General features: G+C 33.9%; 1 protein-coding gene and 1 non-coding gene across 2 annotated transcripts; both read right to left on the minus strand.

Annotated features, from left to right (window-relative positions):
• Positions 1 to 1,474: 1,474 nt before the first annotated feature.
• Positions 1,475 to 3,066, minus strand: LOC104896063 (mitochondrial uncoupling protein 5). The gene has a single exon (XM_010682752.4). The coding sequence runs from the start codon at positions 2,728 to 2,730 to the stop codon at positions 1,771 to 1,773; it is 960 nt and encodes a 319-aa protein (XP_010681054.2). The 5' UTR covers positions 2,731 to 3,066; the 3' UTR covers positions 1,475 to 1,770.
• A 5,652-nt stretch (positions 3,067 to 8,718) lies between these two features.
• Positions 8,719 to 8,800, minus strand: TRNAS-GCU (transfer RNA serine (anticodon GCU)). Its single transcript has one exon. It is a non-coding gene; the product is annotated as a tRNA-Ser (tRNA).
• Between the last annotated feature and the right edge of the window lie 3,756 nt (positions 8,801 to 12,556).

Consider the following 12,556-nt stretch of genomic DNA (forward strand, 5'->3'; position numbering starts at 1 on the left):
AGCGCCCCGAGGCGTCCGTTAACAAGATCCGTTTTTAATTTAGCGTCCTAATTCTTGTCTTTCCATCACTGCAGGAGCAAGTTTAAGTTTAAACGGCAGTTAACGTAAGAAATAAACTACTAACTATCCATTAAATATTCTTCCAACTAGGGTCTAGGGGAATAACAAGTCCAAAACTTATGCAATTGCATTGGCTATTAGTAGTCCATAGAGCTTTTAGAGCGACTGAAAGTATAAAATAATACATCACAAACAAGGACATGATGATGATCTCCCCCTACACAAATGTGATATAATAAAGTTGACCAAATGTTTATGGTAGTTTAGTTTGAACAATTAATAATTAAGATATTATTATTTCTCAAAAGTCAGAATCCGAGATATATATTTTATTAGATCAGATGGTGATTTCAATTTGTAATAATTTAGTTACTGTCAAATCTAATGTCTTAACATTAGGTTTAATCGGAGAGACGTAGAGTAGAGGCTAGAGCCATGCATGAAAGGGTCATTTAATCAACCACATGGAAGCTAGTAATTAAGGCTCCATCTAATTTAACGTAAATATTTTACAATGGAAAATATAACTGCAAAATTTATTTTTCTTTGTATGATTGCATGCGTGTAGGAAAAATTATGGAAAAAGAAAATGAAAGATGTTAAATTAAGCAACATTTTGTATACTAATATTGAATTTTATACATATTTAGAAAAATATAGTCAAAATATGAGTTCGTAATTAATGTAAAAATTAAAATGGTTATTTAAAAACGGAGGGAATAGCTTACTAGTTACTACATATGACGAAAGTGCTCCATATTTGGAGTTGAGCTGATTCAATTTGAATATATACTTGCACAATTTTTGGTATAGTAACCTTTTTGTATCTTTAAGAGCCATTGGGTATAAATTCTATAATCTTGCAAGTTGAATTTGCCAACTCTATTCATGCTTTACGACAACTTGATCAATTTGTTGAAATTAAGCAAGTTGCATATTCCCATAAATTTAGATCGTATTAGTTGCAAATTTCAAATTTGCGTGAATGAATTGGGAAAATAAACTGTCTTAATTCCCAATTATGTTTGGACTCCATCTAGAATCGGTGGGGGGGGGGGGGGGGGCTCCTCTCTAGTACCAAAATTTCCAACAAATTTTTCTAACTATACGTACACTTTTAAACTCAAGCTACATATAATATAAGAAGTTAAAAGTAAATCGATTGTTTTTGTGAGATTATGGTCAAGCTTGGTTATGATTACAATTACATGTGTTGTTTTTATGGGATTATAATCAAGATTGAGCTCTTAATTAGTGATCTTATAGATTAACTTTTGATCATAAAATTTCATGTTCAAACCTCAACGACGTCAACATATCAATATTTTTATACCTCGTGAATGGCAAATAAGATAGTGTGAATATAAATGAAGATATATTTAAATCATCACATGGACTATGGAGCAAACTTAACTTAGAAAACACAATGCGTAATATTAGTATTCATACTATTATAAATTTTTAATCATCAACTCCAACTAAAAATCTAAAATACTCGTTGACACACCTCGTGAATGAATGCAACGAATATTACAACACGCTCAATGCAAAATAAAAAATACCCAACATATCAGACAGCTATCAAAACCTAACTTCCTAGGTTCATGGAATCCCCAAAACATTAGTAACAAACCCTAAATAATACTCCAACCCAATTTTTTAAATATTTTTATAAAATCATATTCGTCATCATCAAACTTAAACGGAAAATCAAAAATCCTTGAGGATTTTCCGGACTTGTTCCAGTGTAACAAAGAGCACCACAGTAAAAGGACCCTGCCTAGAAATCGTAGGAATAAACCCTTTATAAAGTGCCATGGGCCCCTCAGATCTAACGGTCTTAAGTGCACAATCAAGAGCCCCATTATACGGCGCCGTTTCACCATTACCCACCTTCATATTCATAACCCTTGTTTTAATCACATCAACAGGGTTAGAAACCACCGCCGCCACAAACCCCGCCGCAAAACTAGCCGTTACATGGGTCCCAAGACCGTCTTTCATCACCCCACGATCTAAGATTGATTCCTTGATCTGATCATACGACGCCAGCTGTGATGCAGTGACCAACATAGCACGGTTCACCGTAAGACTAGACCCGCGCCACAGAGAAACAATTCCTTCATCTTTACACATCCTTTGAATGGCATCTAATACACTCTTGTAGTTTCTTCGTTGAGAAATAGGGAGTCTTCCATCAGCTTGCATGCGTACCATCGCCACGTCAGCTGGGTTTCCGACAGCAGCTCCGATTCCTCCGGCGACTAATCCGGCGGCAATCTTACGGCCCAATGGGAGAGAGCCGGTGTTTGGGTCGGCCCATTTGCGTTTAAGGATGTCGTAAAGGCCCATACGGGTGGTGGAGTAGAGGGTTTGACGGAGGACGGTGGCGGAAACGCCGGAGAATAAAGCGGCGACACCTTCTTGTTGGATGATACGGACTCCTACACCAACTGGACCCACACGAGGTGGGGCTGGTGCCGATGTGGGGAGAGAGATTGTGTGGGTCCCGGAAGAGGGATGGAAAGCTAGGGCAGGGCGGAGGTTGGTGGCGGTGGTGGTGGGTTCTCCTTGGAGTTGCATACGAACTTTAATAAGATCGAGAGGGTGGGTTGAACAACCGGCTATGATGGATGCGATTCCGCCTTCTACAAAACCTTTAACTCCCATTTTTTGATTTGGTTAATGGAAATTAAAGAATGAATGAATTTGAAAATTAGGAGAGAGAAAGAGGAAAGATAAATAGATAGATGATATTTTGTTATTATTGAGACCAATTAGAGGAAGAGTTCATCTCACTGGAAACAAGGAGATGGGAATGGAGGCCGAAAGCTATAGAAGAATAGTGAGGAACGTGAGATCTGTTAGACATATGATAATGGGGGTGTCTCTTTTTTATATGTTGAAAGGGAAAAACGTTGAAGACTTCAAATGGAGAATGGGATGGTTTTTGGAGAAGAGGTATGAGGAAGTATATATAAGGTCAGGAATTTTGGGGGAAAGGAGGTGGGAAATAACAAAGTCTTCAAACACCTAATGAAGATTATTCCTAAATTGTTTGCCTCCAATATACGCGGGGTTGGGTTGGGTTGTATTGTATCAGATACTCGACTTTTCTTTTTCCTTGTTTCTAGTATCCTTCTAAAATAACCTAGCTCCTTTCTAGAGCCAAGCCAACCCCCAAAAAAACCTTGTTCACACGGAATATATTATATGGGTCCTCCATTTTGGGGGGCTGAGGCGTTGAGCATTTATTCTCGCGCGTCTAGCACACATGGTATGAACTTATGATGTCATGTATAGTTGAAAACGAAAGAGAGAGATAAATTAGTGATTAGAGTATTTCTCTATGTTCTATAGAGCTTGAAATCGATTACATCCTTTGATAAGTGTATATCCTTTTAACTCCCTTCAAATCGTCAAGGTTTTTAATTGCCCGAAAATATAGAGGTGAAAAAATTGATCCAATCTGATAACATGTGTGTTGCATACTTGCCGTTTTGAATAAACATTTGCATTTTAATGATGAACTATATACGAGGGGTTAGCACAACCGAGTACTCGGTAGAATTTTATAGACCCGGACCTAGCCTCAGCTCGGACCCAGTTGCTATTAAAAATCTCGAATTGGAATTGAAACTGGTCCAACTGAGTCCTAAATTTTGGACCCAGACACGGAATCGGTGGGTATCAGGTCCAGAATTGGGTACCCAGTTGTAAGCTTAACAACATACTAAGATGGGCCAATTGAGCTATAAAAAATTAAACGGACCTAAAGGCCTACTAAATACTAACTTTTTACTTAACAACTATTATCCTATTACCAGTTCTACATGAGTATATGAAAAAAAACCAATTCTAAGTACCGAGTACCCGGACTCAAACCAGCTCCAACTAAGTACCCAGAGTCGGAACCCATCAAACCGGGTACCCACCAAGGTACAGGGTCCGACAAAATTGGAACCGGACGCAACTGAGTCCATTTTTTGGACCCGGACCCGGCATGGACCCGGACCCGGTCCAACTGGGTCCGGGTCTGGGTCCAAAAAAGTGGACCCAGTTGCATCTGGTTCCAATTCTGGGTAGTATTTTTTTGGACCCGGTACCTGGTGGGTACCCGGTTTGACCGGTCCCGACTCTGGGTACCCGGTTAGAGCGGGTATAAGTCCGGGTACCCAGTACTTAGAATTGATTTTTTTTCATATACTCATATAGAATTGTTAATAGGATAATAGTTGTTAAGTAAAAAATTAGTATTTAGTAGGCCTTTAGGCCCATTTATTTTTTTAAAAATTTTTATAGCTCAATTAGCCCATTTTAGTATGTTGTTAAACTTACAAATGGGTACCCAGTTCGGGACCTGGTACCCACCGGTTCTGGGTCTGGGTCCAAAAATTTAGGATCCGGTTGGACCAATTCCAATTCCAGATTTTCAATACCCAGTGGGTCCGGGTCTGGGTCCGGGTCTATGAAATTCTACCGGGTACCCGGTTGTGCTCACCCCTACAGTTATATACCTGTTCACTTTTACTAATTTTTATTGAATGGATACTTTTTTATTAAATGATTTGTTTTAATTATAATATTGTGTCTCTTGTTGTGATTATATTTTTACTGACTCTATGATTCTTTTTTTCTTTTTATGTATTTTGATTTTTTTTTTTACTGACTTTATGATTCTTTTTTCTTTTTATGTATTTTGATTTTTTTTACTGATTTTATGATTCTTTTTTACTTTTTATGTATTTTGATTTTTTTTTTACTGATTCTATGATTCTTTTTATGTATTTTGATTTTTTCCCTTGTTGTGTTCATTTTTATTGCTTTTATGGTGTTTTTCTTTTATGTATTTTAAAAAGTTTTTGTAACTAAGTGAAACAAATGTTGCTGACCATTTTAGAACTTGAGGTTTTCTTTTTAATGTATAAGGACATACAAGACAAATGCACAATTTTATTGTTATATGATTATATCTGTCTGAGATGTTTATATGCCTATATGGTATACTATGTTGGAGAGTGTCAAACTTACATTATAGCCAAGACAGGTTAATGAAATCTAATTTAACCAAAAAGAACATTTAAAAAGGTTTATAAACTCGTTAGTCATTACTGATAGAGTCCAATGCAACACTAGTGCATGTTTATGGAGTTTCAACCAGTGATCTATCCCTTAGCAACATCATAATTCATAGGTGATGTTATTATAGCGTACTTGTACAAACTAGAACTCTAGTGGGTCCATTAGAGTATCAGACCTTCAACAAAACTACTGAAACTTCTATATCTATGAAGATACTTCCTCCGTTTAAAAATAATTGCATCATTTATATAGTGTTTACTATTCACATCTTGCACATTGATTGTCTTTGGTGATTTATATTTTAGGAAAAACATAGCCTATATGAGATCTTGTTGGATTCGTCTCAATGTACATATTATTTTAATATCAACTTTTTATAATTTTTACTTATCGATAATTAGAGATATTAATATTTGAAATACTACATTAGTAAACATGAAAACACGAAGTAGTACAACTATTTTTAAATAAGTATATGATGACTCATTGAGTCATTGTGATTTGTTGTATGCTGAGGAGCGATGATGGGAATGGGTTATGGGAAAATAGAAAGGACCAAGTCCAAAAATTCCTATTGCAATATGCAGACCTGGAGTCAGAGAAAGAGAATCATTCAACTTTTGACGAAAAGTGAGAGCAAATTGGACAAAGATCTTAAAAATCAGGTCCCGTATTTAACGCCCCCGAGTCGATACTAATATCCCAGTTGGCAAATGAAATGTGGGGCCGAGACCCGTGGGCCGCGAGGGCCCAAAGGGTGAGACTTTGAGAGACTGGAGGGTAGACAAATTATAAACAAGTGCATCAAAGCAAAAAGAAACTAGGAAACTCCAATAAGTTGGTAATTTCATGTACTTCCTCCATTTCTAAATAAGTGCAACATTTGCATAGTATTTACTATTCACAGTTTAAACTTTAATTAGCTTTGGTGATTTAGGTTTTAGGAAAAACATAGTCATGTGAGATCTTGTTAGATTCGTCTGAATGTGAATTTTTTTAATATCAACTTTTTATAATTTTTAATTATTGATAATTGAAGATATTAATGATTAGAATAATGTATTGGCAAACGTGAAAACAAGAAATGTTGCACTTATTTAGAAACGAAGGAAGTATTAAGGGGAAATTGTATTCATCTTAAAAAACTTGTATCTATTTGAACTGAATTTATTATATCTGATTGACTCTTATTAAAACTTATTTTAAGTATTGTGTTAAATTTGATCATATCAAATTTGAATATATTAGATCTTAAACTTATTTTTTAAGGTGAAAAGAACACTCTAAAAAGAGTTGTTATGTTGATACCAAGAGAAGATTAATTTGGTAACAATTTAGAGTTAAGTTGGGTACCAAGTTAGAATTTGATATCAACTTACATCTGTGACTCGTGAATGTACGAGTGTGTCTTTATTTGGTGAAGTCTTTAGAGACTCCAACAAACTGTTACCAACACTTTCTCCATAAGAATAATACGATAAACTCAAATTTTTAATAGTGTTATAGCACATATAAATACCTTATATATTTTTAAAGCCTCCTATTTTTCCCTTTCTTTTCACTAAATCTATACTAATATATTAAAAGGCGTGCGTAAACGAGGAACGGTGCCACGTGGCGCTCTCCCTAGGGAATTTTAGTTCATGTAATCCATGTACAATTAAAAAAATTAGAAATTGCATAGTATAGGTTTTGATCCCATGACCTCATGGTTCATGTACTAAAGTTTTAACCACTAAACCAAGTTATATTTAGTGTTATCATATCAAAGTACAATATTAATAAATGAAAATTTTTCTTACCCGGGGCATAGCCCGGGCCTAATAACTAGTTTCTCTATTATAACTTGTAACACTATATATAACACCCCGAATGATATAGACATGAAACTTAAGAGTTGATTAAGGAAGAATATAATGTTTTGGGGGTTAGTTCAGGTCCTAGCCTGCTCAAAGCTATAATGACTTAATTACACTTATTTAACCATACTTGATATCCCTCATTAAGTCCATTATTTTTTACAAAAGCCCATAATATCCTTAGGTCTTGTTTGGTTGACAAAACAAATCATGAAAAGTGTAAATTCCTAGGAAGTAGAAGTATATGAAGTTGTTTGGTTGGTAAAACCATGGGAATTTGTACTTCCTGGGAAGTTACTTACCTAGACCTAGGTAAGTAGAGCTTCCCATGGGAAGTTCTACTTCCCATTATCAACCAAACACAATTTTACACTTCCGGGGAATTTCAAATACATGAAAAAAATCCTAGGAAGTATGACTTCCTATATACAACCAAACATAATGTAGAAATACCCCTTGCCAGTCAATTTTATTGCTAAATAGTACTATAAAATACAACTTACAGCACAAGTATACATTTTTGTGGATTTATGGACTATTTTCACTACTTTTGTCTTGTGCAGTCTAAAAAGTATTTTTTTGACTTAAGCGTCACATTAGCATTTCTCAAACCATCCCTCATTTTCTTTAATCTAAACAATTTGTAGATTCGAACTATTCACACATTTAACTTTGATATCATTGATTTTTTATTATTAGGAAATTAAGTCAGCTCAAGGGCTAACCCCTATGAGATTTTGCTATATTTGGCGGAATATATACTTTCAAAAAACATATACTTGTAAGAAATTTTTCTCATTAATTATTAAAAAATCAATTAATAATGCTTACAATCATATAAAAATCATAGAAGTTAAATAATTATAATATGATAATCAAAAATCAAGAAAAATTAGTTAAAAGTTGACCGTGTGACATAAGTCTTGCTCTAATAAACTAATAGTACTAGTCTTATAAAATAATTTAGAATACCAAATCTTCCCCTCTTTTTTTATATTTGGCGATGGTACACTAATTACTACTCCATCCGTTCCATAATATAATGTCTACTTCATTTTTGGTGGGTCAAACTTTAAAATTTTTGACCAAATATTCGCATTATTATTTACAAAAAAAACTATTCATGTGTGATCTTTTTTAATTCGTCTCAACGTGTATTTTCATAATACCAACTTTTTATATTATTTTATTAATACGAAATTGAAGATATTAAAGGTTAAATATACATCTTAGATACCGTGTAAAAAATAAACAAGCATTATATTATAGAAGTAAAAGGGATGGAGTAATTAGAGTTAAGAATGGTTCTTCTAAAAAAAAAGTCAAGAATGGTTCTTCTAAAAAAAAAGTCAAGAATGGTTCTTCTAAAAAAAAAAAGTGTTGACAACTTTACAAGGGAGAACAGCTATCTAGTTGCGTTGAATTCCACTTAGGATATGCCACGTATCAGGAGGTAATTGCTTGCTAGTAGCAGTTACTTGATCTAGAGAGAGAGAAAGATTGCGGTTGGGTCATGGGTGGGTGGGCACTGGTGGCGGTAGGATCAAATAGAGAGACGGAAGAGCCTCCCCTGAATCCAACCCACTCTCTCTTTTTCTGTCTTCTTTCATTGTTCTACTTGTGGGTTCCACTCCTTACATGGACTATCTATAAAAATTTGCTCATTTGACAGAACGGAAACAAAAATAATATTAGTGAAAGAATAGCAAAAACAAATCGTCGCCTGAGAGATTCGAACTCTCGCGGGGAAACCCCATGTACTTAGCAGGCACACGCCTTAACCACTCGGCCAAAGCGACTACTTTTGATATGCCAAAAAGAACAACAAATTCACTATCAATCAATCAATAAACTATTTCACGCATGTCAATGCAAAACTTTGAGGACATATATCTTTAGTTTTGTATTTGTAAAAATTATAAAAAGTACATATTAATAAATACATACTAATACGAATCTAACAAGATCCCACACGACTATGTTTTTATTCACGTATAAATCACAAACGAGAGTCAAAGTGCAATTTCTAAATAGTGTAAAATGTCAAAGTGTAACAATTAATTTGAAACGAAGGTAGTATGTACTTACACAAACATATGTGAACATGTGTTAAAAGATTTCATTTGCATATCATGATTTTAAGTTCATCATATTCATTCCTCCCACACAAATAATGGCCAATATTTTAATAGTATTAAGACCCGTGCATAATGCACAGGAGTATTTATTGCTTTATTACATATTTAAAGGAAGTCACATAATAACATTGACTTAACTTTCCATATTACACAAAATCATAAAACATAAAGTATGAGTGGTGATGAACAAAAAATATAAATGAAATTTTCGAATCAATTTATATGTTTGCGAACACTTCCTTGTAAACTACATTTGGTGTATTTGCACGCAAACAATGTTCTTTATCAAACAGAAGGATCTTGAGACATTTTTTTCTCGTAACTCCGGAAACGACAACATAAAATTATCCATGGCCGAAAACAGGTATCAAAAGATACATGCCTACATGAGACAAAGTTTGTCCTTGACTTTTATTTATAGTCATAGCAAAACAAATCATTAATTAAAGGAAATTGACGTCTCTGAAATCTGATAGGAAAATTAGTGGAGTCAGATGGGATTAGTGTCATTCTTGGGATAAATATTTTTTCTCCGACATTGCTTCCAGAAAGAACAATAACTTCCCGTGCATCGTGCATACTGCACGGGAAATGTTTTGTCTTATAAATTGAAGATTTTAAGAAGTTTACCTTAAATCATGGTGGTGAATATTAACTTGTGATTTAAGATTTCATAATCATGTATTGAGATTATTTTAGAAACTGACTTATAACTCGTGTGTTCAATAGCTGATGTAGTTAATGTTTCATGGTGGATCACATGACCCACCTATATTTTTTTAAAAAAGTTGATAGAAATAGTATTTTTTAATAAAGTTGTTCAGTAGCTGATGTTGTTCTATTAGTTCCTGGACCCGTGCAAACTGCACGGGAACTTTTCAGTAATTTTTTTTGGGCTAAAATCATTGAACAAATTAATATACAACATAGATGCTACGTGATAATATTAGGATACATAAAAAGGTATCATCAATTTAGTAACAGGTTAAATAACTATTTTATTCGAAAGAAAGTTAATAAGGTCAAACTTATATACTTAAGTGATGAATTTAAAATTAATAAATAACAATTTCCTTAAATATCATTAAAATAATTTACATTAACAAATTAGGCAACTATAATCAGTGATACTTGAACATTTTGAAACACTTCTTCGTACACCACGTTAGTGGTAATATTCGACTTCGCTCGATCTTTATCACAAATTAGAATCTTCAATCCCTTTTTGCTCGTAATTCTTGAAATTGTCACATAAAATTGTCCATGGCTAAAAATCGTCCTAGGAAGATATAAACCAACATGAGATAGAGATTGCCCTTGGCTTTTATTAATTGTCATTGCAAAGCAAACAACCAAAGGAAATTTTCTCCTTTGAAACTTGATAGGAAATTTTGTTCCATCAGATAGGGTTAGTGTCATTTGAGGAATAAACACCTTGTCACCTACGTTATTTCCAGATATGACTACAACTTCAACGATGCGATTACTAAGGAGTTTGACAACCAAACGCATTGCATTACATAACTCAGAAGTTTGGTCAATATTCTTGAGAAGCATTACCGGTGCCCCAACCTTTAGTATTATATTATAATTTGGTAACCTAGAGCATTTGATTGTATTAAGGAATTCGATTGAATACATCTCATGTACTCCAAAGGTCGCCTCCTCTTTTGAAATTGCATCAGGACTAAGGTAAGTTCTTTCTTCACCGGCCAATTGGGACAACACATGATCGTTAACTGTCTCAACAATGTCATGTATGGGCGCAAGTATGGTTGACTCTCTCTTGGAAATAAGTTGCTTCCCATAAATTATCTTCTAGGGCAAGATATGTGTTGTTAACTAAGGCCGTGATAGGGTCATCTCCTCCATCAATCAGTATATCGTTAGGTATTTCTACACAACTCTCCCCATCATTAGGCTCTCCCACCTCCCTATCCCTAATATTCAATATCCACTCTGAGAAATCTCGAACTTCAGGACCCTAGCCTCATACGCATATTTTTTGTTAGTATGAGCACTCGGCAAAAATCCCATAAGTAGGAGGTATTGATTAGAGAGAAGATAATGTCTTGTCTACTTCCTCATGGGACAACATGTAATATTTGTCTAACATCACCAGTCAAAACCATTATCTTACCACCAAATGACAAATCTTTGTTGCATATCGAGAGTTAGAAAATCAAACTTTCCTTACACTATATCATATAATTTAACTTGTGTGTATTGATATGTAATATATATGTAATATTTAGAAACTTGGACTTATCTTTTTTTTTTAATGTAGCTTGAATATAATATACATTAAGAAAGTTCCACGGGTCTTAAAAGATAAAGTAAAAATATTTGTTAATCATTCTAGCAAAAAACGTTTTACTTAAGAGTAGAGGAATCATATTAACATACCTTGATAACTAATTATTTGTCCTAACTGAACCACAATTATAGGACCCTTTTCTCCATTAACAGATGCATAAGCTGTAAATTGATCCGCATACACTCCCCATATTACACACGTTATAGTCCTATGCCTGTCGAAATTTGAAACAAAACACATCTTGAAGTCCTCCTTTTCGCATGGTTAAACAAATGTTAATTAAACAAAACGAATTTGTTAGTGCTTACTCTAAATCAATCAATTCCAAAGTCCTCAATCTCGAATTATCATTTATAGTAATAGGACTGTAACTTGTTACTTCTCCAATAAAATCTGCAAAACAAAAGGATTTTTGAAATAGTTAATTAGCACACATATTTAGGATAACCGCTTTGGTGGTCAAAGAAAAGTTAAAGTGTAAAATACCAATGTATAGTAAACAATTGGAATCTTTTTTGATAAAATATCATCAAATGAAACCAAGTTTAGTCCATGCTCGGGTATAACCTATTACTCAGACTCACTAATATGAGAACAATAGTTAAGTGCAATTGTGAAGCCATTTTGAAGTCTCTCCGATCTTGTATTCTCATTCACGCCAAAAGTGTGGAACTCTTTAAACGCGCTTTGCTTTATAAGATTTTTGAATGTATCAATTAGATTCTTTCTGCAAGATATTTGAATCTTGTCTCCCTTATTTAACCATGCAAAAAGTGAAGAAAACAATTAGTAAAACTAAACATTTGTAATATTTATATTAGATTAAGACAATATTAATGTAAAAAAATGACTTTAGTTACAAACCTGTTCATCCATCAAAACCATTCCTATGCTATTAATTTTTTCCTCCTCTTTATTATTTTCATCTTCATTCTTTTTGTACTCTGATTTAGTCCAAGTGCGGATGATTCGACGCTTGACGAAAACATATTTTGAATCTTTAGTCAGATCTTTTATCATAATCAAATCACATGATCTCATTTGAAAAGTAGGCATTCTAACTTAATCTCTTCTAATGCAAAAATGGTTTTGTGGTCTTT

The sequence above is a fragment of the Beta vulgaris genome, chromosome 6, assembly GCF_026745355.1.
Source record: "Beta vulgaris subsp. vulgaris cultivar EL10 chromosome 6, EL10.2, whole genome shotgun sequence".
NCBI lineage: Eukaryota > Viridiplantae > Streptophyta > Magnoliopsida > Caryophyllales > Amaranthaceae > Beta > Beta vulgaris.

Excerpts from the sequence above, each read along its gene's own strand:
- LOC104896063 (XM_010682752.4), bottom strand. The coding sequence starts at position 2,730 with ATGGGAGTTAAAGGTTTTGTAGAAGGCGGAATCGCATCCATCATAGCC.